General features: G+C 40.3%; 1 protein-coding gene across 2 annotated transcripts in view; it reads right to left on the reverse strand.

Annotated features, from left to right (window-relative positions):
- Positions 1 to 24,987, reverse strand: part of DDAH1 (dimethylarginine dimethylaminohydrolase 1) — a 150,258-nt gene that overhangs the window by 19,087 nt on the left and 106,184 nt on the right. For both annotated transcript variants that reach the window (XM_069596374.1, XM_069596383.1), the window contains exons 3-4: positions 17,868 to 17,941; positions 16,963 to 17,082 (exon numbers count right to left, since the gene is read on the reverse strand). In XM_069596374.1, coding sequence (XP_069452475.1) covers positions 16,963 to 17,082; positions 17,868 to 17,941 — 194 coding nt within the window. The remainder of the gene's footprint in view (positions 1 to 16,962; positions 17,083 to 17,867; positions 17,942 to 24,987) is intronic.

Raw genomic sequence — 24,987 nt, forward strand, 5'->3', positions numbered from 1 at the left:
AACATCCGCTGGATCATGGAAAAAGCAAGAGAGTTCCAGAAAAACATCTATTTCTGCTTTATTGACTATGCCAAAGCCTTTGACTGTGTGGATCACAATAAACTGTGGAAAATTCTGAAAGAGATGGGAATACCAGACTACCTGACCTGCCTCTTGAGAAATCTGTATGCAGGTCAGGAAGCAACAGTTAGAACTGGACATGGAACAACAGACTGGTTCCAAATAGGAAAAGGAGTACATCAAAGGCTGTATATTGTCACCCTGCTTATTTAACTTATATGCAGAGTACATCATGAGAAACACTGGACCGGAAGAAACACAAGCTGGAATCCAGATTGCCGGGAGAAATATCAATAACCTGAGATATGCAGATGACACCATCCTTATGGCAGAAAGTGAAGAGGAGCTAAAAAGCCTCTTGATGAAACTGAAAGAGGAGAGCGAAAAAGTTGGCTTAAAGCTCAACATTCAGAAAATGAAGATCATGACATCTGGTCCCATCACTTCATGGGAAATAGAGGGGGAAACAGTGGAAACAGTGTCAGACTTTATTTTGGGGGGCTCCAAAATCACTGCAGATGGTGACTGCAGCCATGAAATTAAAAGACGCTTACTCCTTGGAAGAAAAGTTATGACCAACCTAGATAGCATATTAAAAAGCAGAGACATTACTTTGCCGACTAAGGTTCGTCTAGTCAAGGCTATGGTTTTTCCTGAGGTCATGTATGGATGTGAGAGTTGGACTGTGAAGAAGGCTGAGCGCCGAAGAATTGATGCTTTTGAACTGTGGTGTTGGAGAAGACTCTTGAGAGTCCCTTGGACTGCAAGGAGATCCAACCAGTCCATTCTGAAGGAGATCAGCCCTGGGATTTCTTTGAAAGGAATGATGCTAAAGCCAAAACTCCAGTACTTTGGCCACCTCATGTGAAGAGTTGACTCACTGGAAAAGACTCTGATGCTGGGAGGGGTTGGGGCAGGAGGAGAAGGGGACGACAGAGGATGAGATGGCTGGATGGCATCACTGACTCGATGGACATGAGTCTGAGGGAACTCCAGGAGTTGGTGATGGACAGGGAGGCCTGGCGTGCTGCAGTTCATGGAGTCGCAAAGAGTCGGACACGACTGAGCCACTGAACTGAACTGAACTGAAAGTAGGGAAAAATGTCACCCTTTCTTTTCAAATGCTCTCTCCTAATGACTATAATATGGAGACAAGATTGAGAACCACTAGTCTGTACCCTCTCTATAACTTTGACCAATTTGGGAAGAGGGGTTGAGAAGGGAACGGAGGTAGCTGATATTCACATGTTATCTCTGGCCCCACTGAATTAGCTCCTTTTAGAAATACAATTATTTTATAGGTGCTGTCCCTCTTTTAAACAATGTCAACATAAGCTGGGACCCCAGTCTCTCTTTGACTGCCTGGAAAAAAAGCCCTATTCACCTACAGGAATAGATTGTTCTCAAGTTTGGCAGATTGGAGTACTGCAGTAACAGAGACACTTGGAATATGAAATGCTGGTGTTCTTCAAAGATGCGACAGCTCTGCTTTGTAGTTCAGGTCTCTCCTCGTTCCCTTTTCTCAGCTCTTTCCCTATCTCCACATTCATGTTGCTTCTAACAAAGGACATTTTTGCTTTCTCTTTTGCTGTATTGTCTCCTGCTGATCCCAAGCCTTCAAGGGTCTCACCTTTTACAGCAAAGGCCTTATTGTATTTTCCTAGACAAAGGCAGTTCTCTAAGAATGCAGGGTTTAGCTCTTCCAAGGGCCTATGGACATTGTGTTTGCTTCCCACACATCCATTCTCTGCTTTCTTAGTAGTTACCTGGGTTTTCACTTGTATATCCATACCTCCCTGTGAAGCCCACATTATCTGAGGGAAGCTAATTCTGCCTCTGACTGCAGCCTGAGACTCTAGCCTAAGGTTCCTCTCTTGGTTCATAGTACCTATAAGTATCCCAGTAATATTTTCATGGGGCCTTCAGGCCAAGAAAAAAGAGTGAAACACAAACCAAAACAAACAAAAAAATAAGCTCTATCAAATCTAATGCTTTTATTTATTAAGTAGTTAGGTCCAAACAACTTAATAGTAGAAGGGTGGATGATGTCTGACAGGTATATCTGTATTCTTTTTGAACATTTTATATTTCTACCATTGTACCCCTGTGAACCTGTTTGTGGTGCCCCACTGTGCCTGGATGCAGTCAGGAAACTGTAGCGCCAGGGAAATTCACCCCCAGTTCCATTAGTGGTTCAGGGATGAACAGATGACCAATTTGAACCAGTAAGAATGGGCAAGATTGAAAGAAACTTCCTTACTTTTCTGAGAGAACTGATGTCCCTCCCCCTGAATGGGGGTGAGGAGGCAAGTGGCCAGGAGCTGCTGGCAGCCACTGTGCTCCCCTGAAGAGGAGCCAGCTTTATAGTGAAGCCCATCTGTAGAGGGGAAGACGGAGTCTGGTTCTCTGTCAGCATCACTGAGCAGACCTATCAAATCTACCCTAAAGTCTACATTACTTTAGAACTACAGGGACCAATAATTCTCCTTCACAGTTTTAGCCAGTTTGACCTGGCTTTTCTGCTCATGGCTAGTGAAGACAAACAGCTTTTACCATTGAGAACTAAATTTGGCTATGACAGAAAGTACCTGCCCCCTCTAAACAACTTTTAAAAATTTCTTTCTCTGTCATGTGAAAGGAGTTTTGAGGATGCAGTGCCGTGTATGGACTTGACAGTCATCACGAGGTTCTTCTTGCTTTTTGCTCTATTATGTAGCTCTTGTCCTAGTGGTATGAAATAGCTGTTTGTGCTCCAGCCTTCACATATTTTTTTCAAACTTCAGGGTAGGGAGAAGGGCACAACTCCTCTTTTTCAAATCCAGGCTTCCTGGATTTCATACCCAGCACCACTAATTTCATATCATTAGACAATACTTGGAGAAGGAAATGGCAACCCACTCCAGTGTTCTTGCCTGGAGAATCCCAGGGACGGCAGAGCCTGGTGGGCTGCCATCTATGGGGTAGCACAGAGTCGGACACGACTAAAGCGACTTAGCAGCAGCAGACAATACTCAGTCTCTTAGGAGAAAGAAAGCTGAGAGGTGTGGACTTTGTTCCAAGTGGCAATATGTTCATTTAAAACTCAAGATTCAATTAATAAGAAGGAAGTGTGGCATAGAAGTTGGAGAAGGCAACTAGCTGACTGTCATCAATTGGTTCAGACAGCAATACATTTTTGTATCCCTGCTGCTGCTAAGTTTCTTCAGTCGTGTCCAACTCTGTGTGACCCCATAGACAGCAGCCCACCAGGCTCCGGCGTCCCTGGGATTCTCCAAGCAAGAACACTGGAGTGGGTTGCCATTTCCTTCTCCAATGCATGAAAGTGAAAAGTGAAAGTGAAGTCACTGAGTAGCGTCCAACTCTCAGCGACCCCATGGACTGTAGCCTACCAGGCTCCTCCATCCATGGGATTTTCCAGGCAAGAGTACTGGAGTGGGGTGCCGTTGTATCCCTACTGCATTTAATTTGACCTCTGCCCCTTTAGGCAATCGACATACTGCTTGGATTGAATTGAGTTAAGGTAACCAAGTCATCACAGGAGAGTGAATGAAGCTTCCAGAGAGGCACAGACACATCACTGGCTCTCTGTGCAGGGCCTGGCATGGGGTAGGCACTCAACACATTTGTTAAATGTTGAACAAATGGATGAATAATCTTTCAGCAGTGCATTTTACCATTTCAGTAACTCTTCAAAGCTTCCTAAAATCTCCTGATGCAATTTCCTGTAAGACACACTCACTCAGAGCTCAACCTTCTGGAAGCAAAGAAGAGCTTCTAGCCAGTGCTTGTGCTGCTCCCTTCTGTGCAATTGATACTTGTCACTGGATCTCCAGCTTTAATCAGCATAGGTGCTCTCTCCAGGGGCACCTTTTCAAATTCTTCCTAACAAGCTCAGGGATGGGAGCACACAATACTTCCCACCCAAGTTTCCTTCCTCTTTCCACTATTCCTACTTGAAGAATTTAGAATCCTGTTTACTTTTAGGCCACAGGACTTCAGACCTTCAGACTTTTCTATTCAAGTCTAAGAGCATTATGTAGCCCAAGAAAATTAGAGCAATAAGCACTTATTGCAGATATGTTATATTTTAATATGCAAGCATTATCAACAGAGAGAAAGGAACTAGATGGAATACATGATATTGTTTATTCTGTAAGCATTTCCCCTAAAAAGACACAGTATTTTAAAGAAATTAGCTTTTCATAGGTATTTGTATTTCAACAATCTAGTGAAGCTCTGCATTTTTCTGTTGTTCTTAAAATGGAAACAAACCTTATGTTTTGAAATTTGCTACCATGAATTTTTTTAACTTTTTAAAAATTTACTTGATTTATTTTAATTGGAGGCTAATTACTTTACAATACTGTGGTGGTTTTTGCCATATATTGACATGAGTCAGTCATGGATGCATGTGTTCCCTCATCCTGAACCCCCTCCCACTTCTCTCCCCACTCCATCCCTCCGAGTTGTCCCAAAGCACCAGCTTTGAGTGCCCTGCTTCATGCATTGAACTTGCACCGGTCATCTATTTTACATATGGTAATACATTTTTCAATGCTTTTCTCTCAAATCATCCCACCCTTGCCTTCTCCCACAGAGTCCAAAAGTCGGTTCTTTATATCTGTGTCTCTTTTAATGTCTTGCATATAGGGTCGTCAGTACCATTTCTAAGTTCCATATATATGTGTTAATATCCTGTATTGGTGTTTCTCTTTCTGACTTACTTCACGCTGTATAATAGGCTCCAGTTTCATTCACCTCATTAGAACTCAAATACATTAATTTTTATAGCTGAGTAATATTCCACTGTGTATATGTACCACAGCTTTCTTATCCATTCATCTGCTGATGGACATCTAAGTTGCTTCCATGTCCTGGCTATTGTAAACAGTGCTGCAATGAACATTGGGGTACACGTGTCTCTTTCAATTCTGGTTTCCTCGGTGTGTATGCCCAGCAGTGGGATTGCTGGGTCATACAGAAGTTCTATTTCCAGTTTTAAAGGAATCTCCACACTGTTCTCCATAGTGGCTGTACTAGTTTCTGCATGCTTTTTTATCACATGAGTGTTACTTCTCTGAAGTGCTATGCCAGTTGTTTTATTTTATAAGATACTATTCTGAATGATATTAGGGAGCATTTTCTGTCCAACAACACAGTGATTTACTTTTGGCATGAATCGTCTCCCCTGCCCTCAAATGCTGATATAGGATGTCTGGTGAACTCCAGACAGAGGCATGCTTCTGACAGTGTGGTCTACAGATTACCTGCACCCAAGTCACGCAGGGGTTCCTAGGCTCCACGCCAGGGTTGCTGCTGAATTTCTTGTGGTCAACCCGAGAAATGTGATGTGCATGTCATTATTTATTTATTTTAATTGGAGGATAATTGCTTTACAATGTTGTGTTGGTTTCTACTGTACATCAGTGTGAATCAGCTATAAGTATATATAGATTCCCTCCCTCTTGAACCTCCCTCCCCCCCATCCCACCCCCTAGGCTGTCGCCGAGCACCGAGCTGGGCTCCCTATGTTATACCCCATTTTCCACCAGCTATCTATTGAACACATGGTTGTGTATATATATATATATCCATGCTACTCTCTCAATTTGTCCCACCTTCTCCTTCCTCTGCTGTGTCTACAAGTCTGTTCTCTATGTCTGTGTCTCTATTCCTGCCCTACAAATAGGTTCAACAGGACCATTTTTCTGGATTCTGTATATATGCGTTAGTTTTTCTTTTTGGCCACACCATGCAGGATCTTAGTTTCCCAATCAGGGATCAAACCCTGGGCCAACAGCAATGAAGGCCTAAGTGGTAATACTAGACTGCCAGGGAATTCCTGTGATACACATTTCGAATGTGTACTCTGTGTGATTCTTGGATATGTTAAAGTTGAAAGGTCGCTAACTTAGGCTTTTTAAATTAAATTAACATGAACATCACACCTAAAATGTATTATTACTGCTACTGATATTACAACTACTGGTAGCTAATCTGTATTGAACTCATCACTTTCCAGGGTGTAGATGTTTTGTTTTTGAAACTCTGTACCAAGAGTCACCTCTGGATATGTGGTTACAGCTTTGAATTTGGTCCCACTCCGGAAAAAGATAAAAGGGAATGGCTTTGTTGTAAGCTATCTCCAAAGTTTTATACATCTGTAGGCAGATAGCATTTGAGAAATACTGGGTCCCCCAGTGACCATAAATGAAAAACAGATTAAAATGGGAGAAATAGTAACTGATTATTATGGGTAGAATACTACTGGAGTGGTTTGTTATTCAGTAGGTCCTTGTTGGTTATCTGTCTTACATATAGTAGTGTGTATATTTTACTCCCAAACTCTTAATTTATCCCTCTTCCCCAGAATATTTACTTTTAATTTGCTTCTCTTGTATGTCACTGTTTCTAAGGATGGGCTAAATCCCAGTATTGTACCCATCTGTGTGCATGTTTTCTCTAGAAGTTGGAGAATGATTTAGGGTTAAAATGTCATTTCTAATTTAGTGCCTAGGTTTTACCATATGCCTTATTAACCTTCAGCCAAGCAATAGGATACTCATCAACACCTAAGGCATTTAATACATGTGATGTTCACGGAGAAACAGTAACCCAAAACTCAACCGTTCTCCCTCCAGCTCAACTGACACATTTCCTAATCTGTTCCACATCAAGGGTACTGGTGTTGGCTTGGTGAGAGTGTCACATAGGCCATTCTGTGATGTACGATTTCAGCCCATGAGGCACAAATCATCCTGGGTAAATTTTTTTTTTTTGGTGGTCTTTTGCCAACTCAATTCAGCCAAGAAACTGAGACCCTGCTGGAGACGGAGGGCACACAAATGTTAAAGTAATTTTTTTCCATGTGCTTTGAGAGTGAGTAGATAAAGATAATAAAAAATAAATGGAAAAAGGTAAAGGACAGAGACTCTAAATTCAGATGAGCCACTGACTGCTGCCAATGGAAACTGAAATGGGAGCCAGCCCCGTTAGTGCCTTACGAGCTTAGACGTCGGCCATCTACCAGAGCTGCCATCAGTTGGATGTGTCTGAAGCACAGCTCAGCTCTCAAAATGTGAATCTAGGTCAGAGGAATCCAGCAACACATTCTGTCCACCAATTTTCTATGGTTTGTTCTTGTGTAGATGGAGAGAACTGAATTTACCATGCCAGGGAGAGTTTGAACTCTCTTCTGAGAATTCCACCAAAGGCACCCCATTTGGTAGTCTTTTCTGATGTGATTTCATTGATCATTGTCCCCTAGGGCCTAGTACAGGGCCTGGTACAGAACAGGAGTTCTATAAGTATCTGTCCAAGTGCTGACCTGAGCCTTTTTCCTCCCCTGCCCTTTCAACTCCATCAGTTATGATGTTCTGCTACTTCTGTAAACAGAACTCACCCCCTGCAGGGTCCTCTCTGTTGTCATGGCTGTCTCTCCAGTCCAGACCCTCCTTTCCTTTATTTCTGGACTGTGTGATGCTTCCTAACTAGCTTTATTACTCCTGATCTTCCTGTTAAATTATTCTAGGCATAACATCAGACAGATCTCTCTGAAATACCACCTTTTACACCTTTGCTGAAAAATCGAGTGGCTTCCCACAGCCTGCAGATAAGAAGACTCCAATTCCTTTACTTTTGGACTAGCCCCAACTTATTTCTTAGACCTTAATTCTCTTCCTGTCCCTGCACATCATCTGTTGATATAAAATAGATATTCCCCCCATTGTCCATCTACAGCAAACACTCATCCTCTGTGCCCGTCCGTCTGTGTCTTGCTGTTTGTTCAGGTCCACTCGGACTTTGGTTCCCTCCTCCTGTGATCACTCTATCCTTGGAACCCCCACTACCTCTACTAGGACCCTGCACCATTTAGTAGGCATTTGCCTTATCTTACATGGACACTGTCCTGTTTCTCCAGTTCAGCTGGAGAGGCCTTGAGGGCATCCTCCTCCATGTTCCCTGTGCGTGGGACTCTATCTTTCATACAGTTGCTGCTCAATAAATTGCTGTATGATGCTCAAGGAGCCCTAACTTCGAACTCAGCTGTTATCTCTTTTTAGGGGCTTCCCAGGGGACTGAAGCGACTTAGCAGCAGCAGCAGCAGCAGGGGACACTAGTGGTAAAGAACCCGCCTGCCAATGCAGAAGACAAGAGACGCGGGTGTGATCCCTGGGTTGAAAGATACCCTGGAGGAGGGCTTGGCAACCCACTGCAGTATTCTCACCTCCAGAATCCCATGGACAGAAGAGCTATAGCCTATAGGGTTGTGCAGAGTTGGACACGACTGAAGCAACTTAGCACACATGCAATCTCTTTTCAATTGCCTTTTCTTTCGTATGCTTTTTGAAAAGTCTTTTTGTAGAAGAGACAACAATAAAAGGTTTTGGAAACCTTACCTCTTTTTCTATCAGATTTTTATGAATGAATTAGGAAATGATGATGTTTGTTAGATATCCAGTTTAATAGTTACATACTCAGTTGAAGCCTCCTCAAAGAGAGATGGAACTAGGATGGATTTTTCTGCAGTTTTCTATCCTCAAGCCAGCATCAACATGTTCAGCTAAGCATAAGTCTTCTATCACTTACTGCCACTGAAAGGACGATGTCACAATGGTCAAGAGTCTATAGTGAACCCACTTTGGAACTATCTATATCACTGAGTGCTTTCTAATTAGATGGTTGCTACTTTTTGCCAAGCTTGAGACATAGTCCTTCACCTTGCCTGCCTGTCATGAAATTTCCAGCGGGGAGGAATGAAGCTCTCATTCCTTGGAGAGGCTGATTGGACTTTGTTTTTTCAGGATGAGATTGCCTACTGGAGACGGGGTCACACAGGGAGAGCTGGAGGCAGAGCCAGAAGGACAACCTGTGAATCTGGACTCTTAAGTTCTCTGCTTTGCCCTCAAATCCATTTTGGCCCTTTAGACAACTATGCTTCTTCAGTCGAATCAACATATGATTTTGTTTGTAAAGTAAGTTTTTTTCTCTAATATCAGTAATAATATGAAGTTTAATCTTTTTTTCTCTTTGACATAAATCTCTGTACATCAAGATAAGGTACTGTTGTTAGATTTTTCTTTGTGGTGTGTGTGTGTGTGTGTGTGTGTGTGTGTGTATGCTGGGGGAGGGGTTTGGGAAGCATGAGTCAAATGCAAATTTTCTATTCTCAGAAAATGATAACATTAGTGATTTCTGATAACTCAGAATATTTTAATAAAGAAGTTTAACATGTCAAATGGATTGAATGATGGCATTCAAGTTATAACCTAGTTAGGTATTATATTAATATTTTAAGTTGTACAATGTTGAGCTCTTGGCATGAAAAGAGTAAGGAGTTTCTGACTTTCGATGGTTTTTGATTTGGATACTTTCTCTAACTTTTAATGCTACTTGGAGGCTGTTCTTTTGTACCTCTATTATAGATATAGTGATTGGCTTCTTCAGGTGCATATTATTCAGGATCATAAGTTAAATGATTTTGTAAGTTGTAGAAATTCTTGAAGGCAGTGGCTTTCAACTTAGTCTGTGTACCAGAATCACCTGTGGAACTTTTGAAACTACAGATGCCAGGCAGAGGGCAGACTTGTGGTTGACAAGACGGAGGAGGGCTGCATGGGGAAGTTTGAGAGTTGGGGATTAGCAGATGCAAACTACTGTATATTGAATGGATAAATAATAAGGTACTACTGTATGGCATAGGGAACTATATTCAATATCCTGTGATAAACCATAATGGAAAAGAATATGAAAAGGAATGTATTTATACATATATATGTATATATATAATACATATGTATATATAACTGAATCATTTTGCTATATAGCACCAATTAGCACAACACTATAAATCAACTATACCTCAATAATAAATTTTAAAAAATGCAGAGGGCCAGACTGTATCCCAGACCTAGAACATCAGAATTTTCTGAGATAGGGCCAGGACAGTGTGTTTTCAGAACGTTTTAAACCACATCCTTTATCAGGAACCACCAATTCAAGGTCACTCAGAGGCTTTTTCTTTCATGAGCAGGAGTCTTGGATTGAAAGAACCCATAAAAGGCCATTTGCTCAACCTCCAAACAAGATACTTGAGTTCCCCCAATGACATCCCACAGAGTCTGCTAAGCACTTTTTGATGTCCATTATATAATGGATAGAATGAACAGCCTTTTAAATATTATTTCTTCCTTTTTTTCCTCTTTGACATTTTCTTGAAAGCTCAAGAGAGAAAAACACATTATTGTTCCCTTTCTCCTACTTGGCCAATTTTGCTTTCTTCCTGCCTTGCTTGGGATTAGTGCTGGTATACAGCAAGGTTGTTTTGGTCTCCGAGCTTCAGATTATTTATTGCCCTCTCATGCCAAAGCATTTTATTTGGCCACCCCAGCCTTGTTGGCATACAGCTCTGGGAATACTGTCAGATAAGCCAACTGCTGCCAGGAAAAGGAGCATAAACAGTTGTTACAAACTCAGAGTCTATTTGGTTTTGTGTTTTAATTTCTTAATTCAGGCACGGTTGATTATTTTTTAAAAGATCATTGTCTTGTGAATCTGGTGAATACAATTGGAACAGAAAACCCAAAAATGAGACTAAATTAAACCTACGACGGATTGTCAATTTGTCCTTCACAGTAGATACACAAAGTGGGAAATCTTGTGGTTATAGACTGTAATTCCCTGTGACAGCAACTGAGAATGCAAAGTCTTTATTTTTCCATTTCAATCATGCTGTTGATACTGGTTAGCTCTCCTTCTGTCTTTTGGTTTTTGCTATTGCTGTTCCAGTTGTCATTAAAGGAAATTCCAGGGGATTAAAAAAATATACAAAATCCAAAAACATTAAGGACTTTTTCCATTTTCATTTTTTAAATGACCACCTATAAAATAACATGGACATTTTTGGACATAAAATCAATGCTGAAGCTGAGTCAAAACGAGAGGAAATACTGAGTGACCTCTATTATATAGTTAGTCATGCAAAAGAAAAACACACCGTATCCTATGCAATTTAAATTAGCTCAGAGCAAGCAGCCCGTGTCCTCATTCAAGGAATCTTACAAGTGTAATTTGTTATTTCAGGAAACATAAAAAACTTAAAGACATTCCTGTCCAGATGCATTATGATCTTTTTAATTTAAAATTGCAAGTCTACTGGAATTCCATGTACTATATTTCAGCTCCATTTATATGACAAAGGCACAAAAAATGGAGTGGTGATCTCATAATTTTTTTCTTACCACATCCTTTTAATATTTCTGTTAAAAGTCTTAAACAATAATTCATTGTGATACAAAAGAATAAAATTAGTAATAAAAGAAAGGTCACTAAACAAAACTGCAGATGCCGAGAGGAGAAAAATACCTGGTCTCCTGTGTGGGGTTAAGTTAGGAAGGTGGGGCTATGCCTCTTGCCTCCTGGCCAGCTTATGGCACACCCCTCAACATGTCAGTACCACAAGTCCCAGGAGCTCTGAACTTGGGGAGGGCAGCAGCTTTCTCATCTGATTGTTTTAGCTAAGTGTCACTCTTCCCCACCTCCTTTTCCTATCTTCTTCACTCCCTCTTTTTCTGCTTCCTTCCTTCCTTTCTCTTACTCCCAGGTGGCTGGAAGACTAAATGCTACCAAGAAGATTGGGTTAAAAATTATTACTGAGAGCCCCTCCTGATGGCGAGAATTATGATCTGTCCTCCTGTGACAGAGAGCATGTAATTAATCCAGGTTCCTGGAAAGCAGGTCGATTTTGGCACGGATATAGAAAAAGAACGGATGAGATGTAGTGCAAATCCACTCTTTATTATGTTTTTTCCCTCCCCAGCTTTACTGACATATAAAGGACTATATATATATATATTTAAGTTTTACAAAGATTGGCAGGCAAGAAGAAATGGGGAGATATTGGTCAAGGGGTATATAAGGTTTGCCTTTTTTTTTTCCTTATTAAAAGATATCACATGGAAGGTAAAGCAAGGATTTGAGATTTAGACTTAGCTACTGAAGAATTATTTCTGTAAGTTAATCACAGCCCACTTCCAACAATATATGTATTTTTACTAATCTTTAAAAATTAAAATATAATATACAAGATGGCCCTGCACACCATGACTCCCTCCCTCTTGAATTCACTACTAATAATACAGAGTTGGACACGAGTGAAGCGACTTAGCAGCAGTAGCAGCAGCAGCATAGACTGCTAATAGCATAGAGTGGTTTGATCTCTGGGCTTCCCTGGTGGCTCAGAAGGTAAAGAATCTGCCTGCAATGCGAGAGACCCAGGTTTGACTCCCTGGGTTGGAAAGCTCCCCTGGAGAAGGGAATGGCTACCCACTCCAGTTTTATCTCTTGTTTAACTTTAAATGAATGAGATAAGAGAATATGTGTTATCTGGAGGTTGGCTTCTGTTGCTCAAATTACGTTTGTGACCTGAAGCTCAGCTGTGCAGCAACTGGAGTTCTCATCATCTTTGAGAAGACAAACATTCCTCGTGGAAGAGTACTAGGGGATCTACTGCCTGAACATAAATTAATTACTCTTATATTATTTTCTTTTATAACTAGAGGAGCAGGATGAAGGTAGTGATTGCCCAGGGGCATGAAGGGAATGCTGAAAAGTGTAGGAGAAAAACTATAGCAAGGGCAGGTTGCTCTAAAGGCTAATTTTGCTTAGATAACAGTATTTCTAGGGTAAGACCTGGTATCTAATATCTTTAGTAATTTCAAATCAACCTAATTGCCAGTACTTTGGCCACATCAATGGTAAAATATGGTAATGATAGGTCCTCCTTTTTTTCTTTCCTATATTAGATAAACTGTATTAGAAGTGTATTAAATATACCTTGTGTTTAATACATTCTGGGCTTTTTAGCAGAGAGTTGCTAAAGTCATCTTGGATGGATTATTTCATTTAAATAGACAATGCATACACTATTAAATCTCCTACAGCCTAGACAGGTATGATGACTATCTCCATAAGAACCCACTTCATTAACCAAGAATAGACTGCAACCCATTACAAAGTGCTTCAAATGCAGTAAGACTACCGGGAAGCCCTTGGGCTCTCAGCTTTGCATGAATATGCAAGAAGTAGTTTTAAAGACTCTGAAGGAAGCAAGTACTCAAAGAGCAGTGACAGATGTGGGAAGCAATCAGGTTTTCTGTGTGTAGCACAGAAAGGCACAATTCATCCCAGTTTAAATGCTACACCCTTCAAAGTGATGCCCAAGTGGCCAGGGGCTTCTCTATGGAGACAAGACTGAGACATCACGATTTACAAAGGAAAAACAGCTATCTGGGACCAAACTCACATCTTCCCTGATACAGATCAGATACTGATAACCAGCAATAAATGGGAAGAGAGGAATAGTTGGAGAGAGGGGAGGAGAAAGAGCGAGCTTAGCTAGAACCAATCCATGGCAAAATAATTAGAAAAGGCTTTCCAATAGAAAAAGAATGGCTATGGAGTGGGCTGGGCAACTGGGGCCAGCAGAAGCTGGGTCCAGGAAATCTGATTCTGACACCATGAGATCCTATTCAAAATGCCTTATTTCATCTGTCCTCAGTATTTTCACTTGTGAAGTGGAAAAAAACCCCCACAATTTCATTACTTGTAAATGACATATTTGTCTCTGACCGTTTGTCTTCCTGCCTGTCTATATCAGTATTTATATGTCCAAATCAGCAGTGAGACTTACCCACCATCAATTTTATTCATTGATTTAATGCAGGTGCCTAAACTGTTCTCAAATAACCAGTTCAATTCACTAAATCTGAATTTTTCACCAACCCACTTATTTCTGACCCTCATGGAGATCTCATTAGTTTTCAGTTTACTTTGTACTCCTACCTTGGCTACCAGGGAAGAGGACCTTTTTGATGCTAGGAACATGGCAGGTGGGCATTGGCCAACTCCACAGGCCCATGGTTTATGAAGCACATTTTCTGATGGAAAATTCAGTCTCCAAAGAATGTTTTTCTAGTCAGAATTATTTATAGTTTCTGACACAGAAGGTTTCAAGTAGAGTGAACATCATTATTAACACTGACTCAAATGGACTCTAAAGGAAGGAGGACTATAAAACCCTCACGCGATGCTCTTAAAAGATGTGGTCTTAGAGGACTTGACGATGGAAAAGAAATGATTAATGGAGAAATGTGGGTGAGGGGCCAAGGCATAAAATGGAACTTGAGGCTTGGGTTTCTTTTTCCAGGTCATCAGTTGCCATTTTTTGACCACAGGGCCTTCCTTCTCCATTTAGTTTTTTGCAAAAGGAGGGATGGTCCAACAGCTTTGCAGCAATACAACCTCTTCTGCTCAGAGCCTATGGATAACCAGACTTCTGCTTCATGGAGATAGACTCATTCTTTGCTCACTTTTATGTCCCTACCCCTTCAGACATCATCTGCCCCATCCAGTTGTGTCCCCTGGAACCCACAAGGAAACTCTTTATTAGTTGGGCTAGTTTGGTTACATCTCATGAATATACTCTGCTTAGTCTTTGCTTATTTCCTGTCCCCACCTGGAACTCTCTCTCACTGAATCCCACTCTGACAAACCCTTCAAGACCCACATCAAGCCACATTTTCTTCATGAAGTTTTCTCTGAATATCTAGACCTCAAGGAGTTTCTTCTCTTCTGAATAACAATTAGGGCTATTTCATATAACTGAGTGCTAGTTAACCATATTGTGTTATCTCTTAGTTTATTACATGTTAGTTTCTCTAAACTAAGTTAGGGACCAATTTGTGTTAAAGACCTACTGAGTTAGAGACCAATTTATTTGAGTTAGGGACCTAGTTTACCCAGAATGGCAGATGAAACTACTTTTTCTAGTTTGTCTGCCCAGAGGAGGTTCTTTCTGCTAATTTACACAAAGGCACCGTATGGACAACTTCAGCCTTCTCCTTCCCTTGTAATCAATTTCAGACACGTGCAGACCAACCCAGCTGCCATGGGAAGACATCATAGTTAGTCCCTGAGGAGAGAAATAATCTTCCTAGATCCTCTGAATGATATCATTCATCAACTATTTTCTTTCAAGGCATCATTTCTTTTTTTTATATGCAGAAAGTTGACACAGGCTTCCAGATGAAACAGAACAAAAGACATTCTCTAAAGGAAACATAGAAAAAGCCACTAAATTCAAAACCCAAAGTAGATTATTCAACAACAATTGTTAAAGGTCCGAGAAATATAATCAGAGATACAGTCTTGGAAAGGGAAGAAAGAAAGGCCAAGTGCATTGACTGAAAGAAGTTTCAGGTAATGCAAAGTAGAAAGGCAGCAATTGGGAGGCAGAGGTTGCTTCCCAGACACAGCATACCAAGCCCAGCCCTGAGGTAGAAGAGTTAAGACTAGATAGGGCAAACAAATAAACTGTGTACCTTGGAGCACACAGATTTCCTCTCTTTGCCTAACAGAAATTTCTGTCTTGGTTCTTTACTTTTATTTTTTTGGCCGAGCTGTGCTGCATGAAGTATCTTAGTTTTCTGCATGTGTGAGTGCTGAATCTCTTCAACCATGTTCCTTGTAACCCCATGGAATGTAGCCTGCCAGGCTCCTCTGTCCATGGGATTATCCCAGCAAGAATACCGGAATGGGTTGCCATTTCCATCTCCAGGGGATCTTCCTGACCCAGGGATTGAACCCTCATCTCCTGTGGCTCCTGCATTGGGAGGCAGATTCTTTTACCACTGAGTCACCTGGGAAGCCCATCTTAGTTCCCTGAACAGGAGTCAAACTTGTGCCCTCTGCATTGGGAACACAGAGTCTTAACCACTAGACTGTCAGGGAAATCCCTGTCTTGGTCCTTTAATAAGCCACATGTCATGCAGCACCACTTGAGAGGAAGGGACAAAAAGTAGTCCCAGCCCACCTTTTAGTATTAGCTTTGTGATCTGGGGTGAGCCACTCGATCTAGTTCTTAACTGCAAAATGGAGATAAAGTCACTTCCCTCATTCATTTATTCACTGTATGCCAGATATTTATTTAGGGACCACCTTGGGCCAAACATAAAGGGGCACAATGGTGACCAAAATGGACAAGGTCTTTGCCCTTATGAAGTGTCCAGATCATCTCCCAGGGTTATTAGCTACAGAGAAGGAAGGTGCCTTTGAACTGTAAAGCACTATAACGATAGAAAATCTTCACCATCAATGACGTCTACTCTCCATCTAGCTGTGTGACCTAAAGCAAGTAGTAATTTTTCTGGACTTTCTGATTCCTATCTGTGAAATGAGAAAAATGACTTTCCTAAAATTTAAGTATTCCACTGCAAATGGGAAAGTTAAAATTTTTAGGTACTTCTGAATCACAGCTTTCTAAAAGATTATTATGAAATAGTTCAGAAGTACAAAAGGATAAGAATAATGTAACGACTGTGTGTACCAATTACCTGAGTTAAAAGATAAAATGTTATAAAGAGCTCTGCTGGTGGAATGCCCTCCTTTTCCTCAGAAGAAATAACTGTGATGAGTTATTTCTTTCCAGGAAACCTGATGTATGAGGAAGAATGGTTCATTAGTAAAGAATTCTTCTAATAGGTGTATTTTCCAGGAAGAGTACTTACTAAGTACTTACTTGGAGAAGGAAATGGCAACCCACTCTAGTATTCTTGCCTGGAAATCCCCATGGACAGAGGAGCTTGGTGGGCTACAGCCTACGGGGTCACAAAGAGTCAGAAATACTTAGCAACTGAACAACAAGTACTTACTTACTCAGAGTAACAGTACATACTAAGTGCTCCTGGTTCCTAATAAATATGAGGTCATGACAGTGTAAATCAGAGAAAGCTCAAGTTCTCTCCCTGCTACCTTTGGTTGCTGTCTGTCCAGTAGACAGTATTAGAAAAACCATGTGACAGGCAGTGCTTACTACATTTCGAAAGAGCAAAGTTTTACGTTTACCTTGAGGGCCTTCTGTGCAGATTCACTGGATCCAATAGCGATTAGGTTAGGTCCAGCCATGCTGCAGAAACTCTTCAAGTGCAAAGCATCCACCACGGGGACCGTGGAGACTGCATAGTCCTACGCATATGAGAGAAAGTAGTTTGTCATGGCAGAATACCTCTAAAACCCGTTCAAACTTGCTCAAAACATTCTTGCTCTCCAGGAGGCTGCTGGGGTCCCTGAACATCTGGAAGGAAAACTGGGCCTCATAGGTTTGGGTATTGCCAATTAAATGAAGACTGCTTCTAAGAAGGAAGTGCAGAGCCTCCTACCTGACCTGTGACTGCCTTAACAGCTTCGCTGGCTGACCTGCAGAGGGGGCTACTCCAGAAGGATGTGTCTGAATATCCTGTGCACACAAGAGCCTCACATTGTCCTGGGGAACAGCTTCTTGGGGATTACATCTCTTCCTTAGCAGTGTGGTAAGCCAATCTGCTCAAAACCAGTAGAGTAAAGGTACCTTGGGAGGATGTATGTGCAAGGCCCAGCACAGAGTAGGCAGCCAAGTGTGTGTGATCTTTAATTCCACTTTTCATTTTAGAGACAACTGGGACTCCAGATATATATTTTTTAAGTCATCAATTGTGCCAGGAATATCTGCCAAGTGGTTGTATGATTGATTATACACTGGGAGAAAGCAGAATGTCCATGATAACTGTATCTGTTGATGCTGTGGGAGTCCCATGAAGCCTATTTATTAAGTCTTAGCTTCTAAAACTTCTAGCAAACATACAAATATTAAGAGTTATTTTGCAAAGCCCATGACATAAAAATATCATTATTCATGAGATATTGATTCAATGGGTCTATGACTTTTTATTAGGTAGTTACTTTGTGCCAGGCATAAATTATCCTTTACCTACCTTAAAAGTATCAGCCAAGATTTCCGCACCTCGTTGATTTGTCCTTTTGGAAAGGCCCACAAAAAATTCTCTGCCTATAATAAATGTCACGGAACACAGTGAGTGGGTAGCATCAGTGATGGCATGCTATTTTTTTAATCTATAAATAAAGACTTTAAAGCCTCACACAGTTCTTTCCTACCTTAGAGGTCAGCTCCACTTGTTCTCTTGACTCCTGCTCTCTTTACATAAATGATTTTAGATTATTGCCATTAGAAATAAACTCTTTCAAATTGATAGAGGCAGAAAGTATCAATAGAATGGTGGTTGTCATGGGCTGATGTTGGGGAGGGGACAGAGCAGGAGCTAGTGAGTCAGTGTTTAGTGGGTATGATGTTTCATTTTGGGAAGGCAAAACAGTGCTGGAGATGGATGGTGGTGACAGCTGCAAAACATGAATGCAGTTAATACCCCTGAACTGTGCATTTTAAAATAGTTAAATGGTAAACTTTATGTTATATATATTTTACCACAATAAGGTAATATGGTTTTTATTTAGAAAATAACAGAATTAAACATATTAATAACTTGTAATCAGAAATTAAGTAATAGCAACAAGTTAGCAGAACTTCCTTATTTTCGTCCAAAAGAACAATACTATACAGTCTTGATGAGTCAGATACTTTTTTTTTTTTTAAATAGTGTTGATGTAAGGGCTGACGAAACCATCTCAGTAAAATGAGTTTAGTGCTGACTGGTCTTCAGCTCTAAGAGCTGTCTTTAAAACAACACACCTATTTATTTCAAATTAACCCTCAAATACATCTATCTACAAAGCACTAAAGTTTTGGAGAAAGAAATTTTCTAGTTATTTGGCTTTTCTAAAATTCTACAATTTTTTTTTTCTCAGAAAGCAAAGCATCAAGTAAAAATGCTCTTCTAGTTATAGCTAAAAAACCAATGATAGTAGATAGAGTTAGGCAATACATAAATGTAGGGGTTCTTATCCTTCCTTAATTCTTTGGAAAATAATTCTACATGAAATGTGGAAAATATATTCCAAGAGAAATCAGTATATATTTTGCCCCAGAACAAGTATAAACAGTATAGTCATGTACACTTGTAGCCATGTAGAAAGAATTGCTTGATAGACTTCACACCTGTTACAACTTTAATCTTCATGGTGTCCTTATAACAGGGGTAAAAGACATAGGTCAAGTAATGTTAAGATAAATTCCAATGGCTTATGCTGTTGGCAGACACAAGAATAGTTGGTGGCAAACTGACAGTATTTTGGGTAATGGCCTGATTGTGTTGTCCCTTAAGAAAACTCACTGCTGCTGCTGCTAAGTCGCTTCAGTCGTGTCCGACTCTGTGTGACCCCACAGATGGCAGCCCACCAGGCTCCGCCATGCCTGGGATTCTCCAGGCAAGAACACTGGAGTGGGTTGCCATTTCCTTCTCCAATGCATGAAAGTGAAAAGTGAAAGTGAAGTCGCTCAGTAAGTGTCCGACTCTTCACGACCCCATGGACTACAGCCTACCAAGCTCCTCCGTCCATGGGATTTTCCAGGCAAGAGTACTGGAGTGGGTTGCCATTGCCCTCTCCATACAAATCAAAACTTAAATAAGGGAAAGGTCCTTTACTTGACAAAAAGTATTAATCTCTTTATTAAAAAAGTCAGTTGAAATAAAAAAGACAAATTTCCCTAATTCTCTTATGATAAATGTAGATTTATAAATTAGATTTACACACAATTAAAAAAAAAAAACAAAACACTTAGGGACTTTCCTGGCAATTCAGTGATTAAGACTCCATGCTCCCAAAGCAGGTAACATGGGTTTGATCACTGGTTGGGGAACTAAGATCCTGATGCTGTATGGCACAGCTAAAACAAACAAACACAAACAAAAGTTACTTAAAACAAGAAGTGAAGCAACTTAAAATTTTTTAAAAATTACTTCATTATGCAAATTTAAACACACTATATGCAAATATAAACACCTTACGCACTTTTTCCATTTAAAGGTACAAAGAAAAGCAAACTGCTTATGTCTTTAAAAAGTAAGCCAGGCTTCTGTTTCTAGCAGTATGGCAGGCTATACCCCTTAAATAGCCTTTCTGATAAAAACAACTGAAGTTCTGGAATCAAAATAGTAAAAAGTATTTGGGTTGTTATATGTCTCACGTCATTTTCTTCTATAACCACTCACCCTCTTTTTCTTTTCCTTCCTCACCTTATTCTTTCATAGAAGAAATCAGGTCATTTATCCTACTGACTTTCCTACATTCTGGATTTGGTTGATTGTTTCCTTGTGTGTGTATGTGTGTGTGTGTGTGTGTGTGCCAGTGCATGTGTGAAGTTGCTTCAGGCTTGTCCCTCTCTTTGCAACCCCATGGACTGTAGCCCACCATGCTCGTCTGTCTATGGGATTCTCCAGGCAAGAACACTGGAGTGAGTTGCCATGCCCTCCTCCAGAGGATCTTCCCAACCCAGGGACTGAACCAACCTCTTTGCATCTCCTGCATGGCAGGTGGATTCTTTACTGTCTGAACCTCCAGAGAAGCCCCTCCTTGCATACTAACATTAAATTATTCCTTTATCCTTTGTATTTTTGGCAAATTGATAGTCTATGTAGATACTTCATTAGATTCTTGCTCTTTTTTTTTTTTTTTTTGGATAGGGCTACTTCAGTGGTGGGGCTATCAGTTTAGTTGCTCAGCTGTGTCCGATTCTTTGTGAGCCATGGACTGCAACAGACCAGGCTTCCCTGTCCATCACTAACTCCCAGAGCCTGCTCAAACTCATGTCCGTCGAGTCGGTGATGCCATCCAACCATCTCATCCTCTGTTGTTCCCTTCTCCTCCTGCCTTCAATCTTTCCCAGCATCAGGGTCTTTTCCAGTGAGTCAGTTCTTTGCATCAGGTGGCCAAAGAATTGGGGCTTCAGTTTCAGCATCAGTCCCTCCATTGAATATTCAGGACTGATTTCCTTTAGGATTGAGTGGTTTGATCTTGCAGTTCAAGGGACTCTCAAGAGTCTTCTCCAATAGCACAGTTCAAAAGCAACGGAAGTGGGGTTACACATCTATTGTATCACATCCCGAAGTACATCATATCCTGACTGTCACATTTTCAGTGATACTAGAATCATAAGAGTGTTCATGTAGTATCAGCCTGATTCCTCCATCATAAAGCTCCCCATCAAGCTTTCATGTAAAGGTTTTTTGTTGTTGTTGTTTCATTCCTTTATCTGTTTTTTTCCCCCTGCCTTGAAGCTTGTGGGAACTTAGTTTTCCAACCAGGGGTCAAATCCATACCCTCTGTATTGGAAGCTTTGAGTCCTAACCACTGGACCTCCGGGAAAGTCCCTCATATAAAAGTTTACATGCTTTGATGATCATTGCACAGGTCCTTTGTCTTATTAAGGATCTACATTTACTGGGTAGAATTCTAAAAAACTTTTCTCAATCAAGTATTTGGTCTACTTGAAGCAGAGTTCACAAAGAAAAGATAGGCTAAATGCTTTATATTTATCAATGATCACAGTAATGAATTGTTATCCCATCAACTTATAATAATGATCAATATGTTTTTTTTAAAAAAAATCATTATCCACTAATAAGCCAAAGAATAAATCATAATGGAAATGGGAAAACATTTTGAGTTAATAACAAAAATATTCATATCAAAACACAAAGGATTCAGTTAAAGCACTACTTAGAAGGTAGTACTTAAATGCTTACATTAAGAAGAGGAAAGTTTCAAAATAAAGAGACAAGATTTCACTTGGCAATGAAAGGAAAAAAGAACAATAAAAACAAAGAAATTTGAAGGAAGGAAATAAAGGTAGAAACAGGAAAAGAAAAGGAAACATACAAGAGTGAGGGTTCAAAAAGCCAAAACGTAGTTCTTCAAAAAGGTTAATGAAATTGACAGATCTCTAGCAAGAAAATGAAGGCTCCAAAAAACATTATGAATGAAAGGGGGCATAGCTGTAATTGTTGTAGAACTTAAAATAGATATTAAGAAAATATGAATAACTTTATACCCAACATTTAAAAAACTTAGATGAAATAAATAAAATCTCAGAAAACAGAACTCACCAAAATTGGTTCAGAAAAAAATCTCAATAGTCATATAATTATTTCAAAAACAAAATCAGTTGAAAATCTTCCCACAAAGAAATTAAGGCCCACAAGGCCTGAATAGGTAAATTCTATCAAAGTTCAAGTAATGCACAATTAAAGTTTTACTGATTTTAGAGAATAGAAACACAGGAAAATATTCTCTAATACATTTTATATGAGGTTAACATAATTTCAACCAAAGCCAGACAAGGGTAACAAGAAAGAAAAGTTGCAGGCCACAGAAACAAATCTTAAACAATTATCAGCAAAGTAAATACAGTGAAGTGAAATGAAAGTTGCTCAGTCATGTGACTCTTTGTGACCCCACGGACTATACAGTCTATGGAATTCTCCAGGCGAGAATATTGGAGTGAGCAGCCGTTCCCTTCTCCAGGGGATCTTCCCGACCCAGGGATTGAGCCCAAGTCTCCTGCACTGCAGGCAGATTCTTTACCAGCTGAGCCACCAGGGAAGCCCAAGAACACTGGAGTGGGTAGCCTATCCCTTCTCCAGGGGATCTTCCCGACCCACGAACTGAACCGGGGTCTCCTGCATCGCAGGTGGATTCTTTACCAACTGAGCTAACAGGGAAGCCCTAAAAAAGAACACTGTAGTAAAAAGAGGATATATCTTGATTAAGTTTGATTTCATCCCAGGGATATAAACTTTGATCATTGATATCAGGAAATCAGTTAATATAATTAACCACATAAATAGATTAAAGAAGAAAATCATATAACCATTGAAGTAGGATGAGAGTTGATCACCTGAAATTCTATTTCTAGCTCTTTACTTTAAAGAAACTTATATATGTACTCAGGAGACACAACAAGACTGTACATAGCAGCACTGAAGACAGTAGAGAAAAACTGAAAAGTACTCAAATATATATCAGCAGTAAAATGAATAAATACATCATGGTGCATTTTTACTATGAAATTCCACACAGCTGTGAAAATGAATGAACTCCAGCTACATGGATCAAGTTAGATCAAAGGCAGAAAAATCACACAAGAGTTCAGATAATATAACCTTAATTATATAAAGTCATAAGAAAAGCAAAACTAAACAACATATAATTTAGGAGTGCACATATTGAGGCGAAACTAAAAAAACACAAGGCAGTGATTAACACAAAATTTAGGACAGGGTACACCTCAAGCTGGGAGGAGAGAAAGTTTGGGACTGGGCCTTCTATGGTCCTGGCAATGTTCTCTTTCATAATCAGGTGTTAGGTACTCAGGTGTTCATTATATTATTGGTCTTGAAACTGTACATAAACATTTTATAACTTTTCTTTATATGCCCCATATTTCACAAAAATAAATAAATGAAAGTAGAGGTAAATTGACGTTGTCTATCTAAGAGAAAAAGGATTGAAACACTTTCTACCAGCAGCTGCTTGCCTGACTGACAGATTTCCCAGTGGAACTAGAGTTGGAAGTCGCTTTCCTTCTGTCTATTTCCTGATCAATTATTAATGAAGCTCTGGGTCACAGAAGGAAGGGGACACAGAGCACATGGGAAGTGCTCCAGATTTTGTCTCTTACTCAGCTCTGCACAATCTAAAACCTGAGTGGTGATGGTTGTACAATGTTGTGAATGTAATTAATGCCACTGGAATTATACACTAAAAAATGGTCAGAATAGCACATTTTAGGTTAAATATATTTTACTACAATTTTAAGGAAGCAAAAAAGTCGAAAAGTAGGAATAGAAGGTAGGACCACACATCAGGTATGAATGAGAGGCCAAGCAGATAAAGATCTTAATATTACAACACTATCTCTGTTTTCAATAACATAACTTTGAGATATTAAGCACTGAATATTACCAAACCAAAGCTTACAGATAGTGTCCAAGGCACGCCTCATTGTTCAGGACTTAATTAGAAGTTATGGGAAAAACAACAGGCTTGAGATGCTATGGAAAGACCTTTGACAAGTGGAAGAGGCTCCTTAGCCTTGCTGTAACAATGAGAGGATTTTAGGGAATCTGTTCTGCTCAGCTGTCGAGGTAACTAAATGGCTGTGAACACAGCTTGTTTTAAATCATTCTTCAAATAGTATCTGTACCTGCTTACAACAAGTTATTTATTCTATGGTTATGTTCTGGTAAAAAAAGTTTTATTGTAACAAAGTGTGGTTTAGACATCTAGCTTATCACAAAAGCCCATTTTCTAAGAGAAATAGGCTGTTGTTCTGTGCTGCTAAAAAGAATGAAAAGTGCCATCAATGGGAGACACAAAGAATATTCTAAGTGGAACTTACTAGGCAGATTCACAGAATGCCTGAGTCGGCCTGGATACAACTGGAGCTGAGAATGCAACGCAGGCCTCTCTGACCCCTTGCTTTGTGTTCTTAGGGCTCAATGGGTGTGCACAACAAACCCCAGAGACAGGGCCATCGCCCATGACAGTGGTAGGGCAGGTCATGCAGGGCACAACTCCAAGGGAGAGCTCTTTACAAACCTATGAGAAAAATGGCATCCCCTGAGGCTCAGTGGGCAGGAGGAGAAGGGGATGACAGAGGATGAGATGGCTGGATGGCATCATGGACTCGATGGACGTGAGTCTGAGTGAACTCCAGGAGTTGGTGATGGACAGGGAGGCCTGGCGTGCTGCGATTCATGGGGTCGCAAAGAGTTGGACACGACTGAGCGACTGAACTGAACTGAACTGAGGCTCAGTGACAGTGCCCCCACCCATAGGTATGTGACACCAAGCAAGGAACTAAGCAAAGTTTCCAGAAAAAACTTCCTCCTCCAGGAACATTAACTATATCAAAATGTAAGTTATATGAAACATTATTTTTATATTAAAATGAAAATGACTATATTTTTTCTATACACATGGAATTTTGATATAAAATTCACATCAGCTAAAATATTAAACTTCCAAGAATCTCCAGGCTTCCAGTGGGGCACATGGGACACATCCCCAGATCTCTGGGGACCAGCCTCTGCTGTTAGGGCTACATCTGTGAAACAGATATTTATTCTTTGACAAGTA

The sequence above is a fragment of the Ovis canadensis genome, chromosome 1 (assembly GCF_042477335.2).
Source record: "Ovis canadensis isolate MfBH-ARS-UI-01 breed Bighorn chromosome 1, ARS-UI_OviCan_v2, whole genome shotgun sequence".
Taxonomy (NCBI): Eukaryota; Metazoa; Chordata; class Mammalia; order Artiodactyla; family Bovidae; genus Ovis; species Ovis canadensis.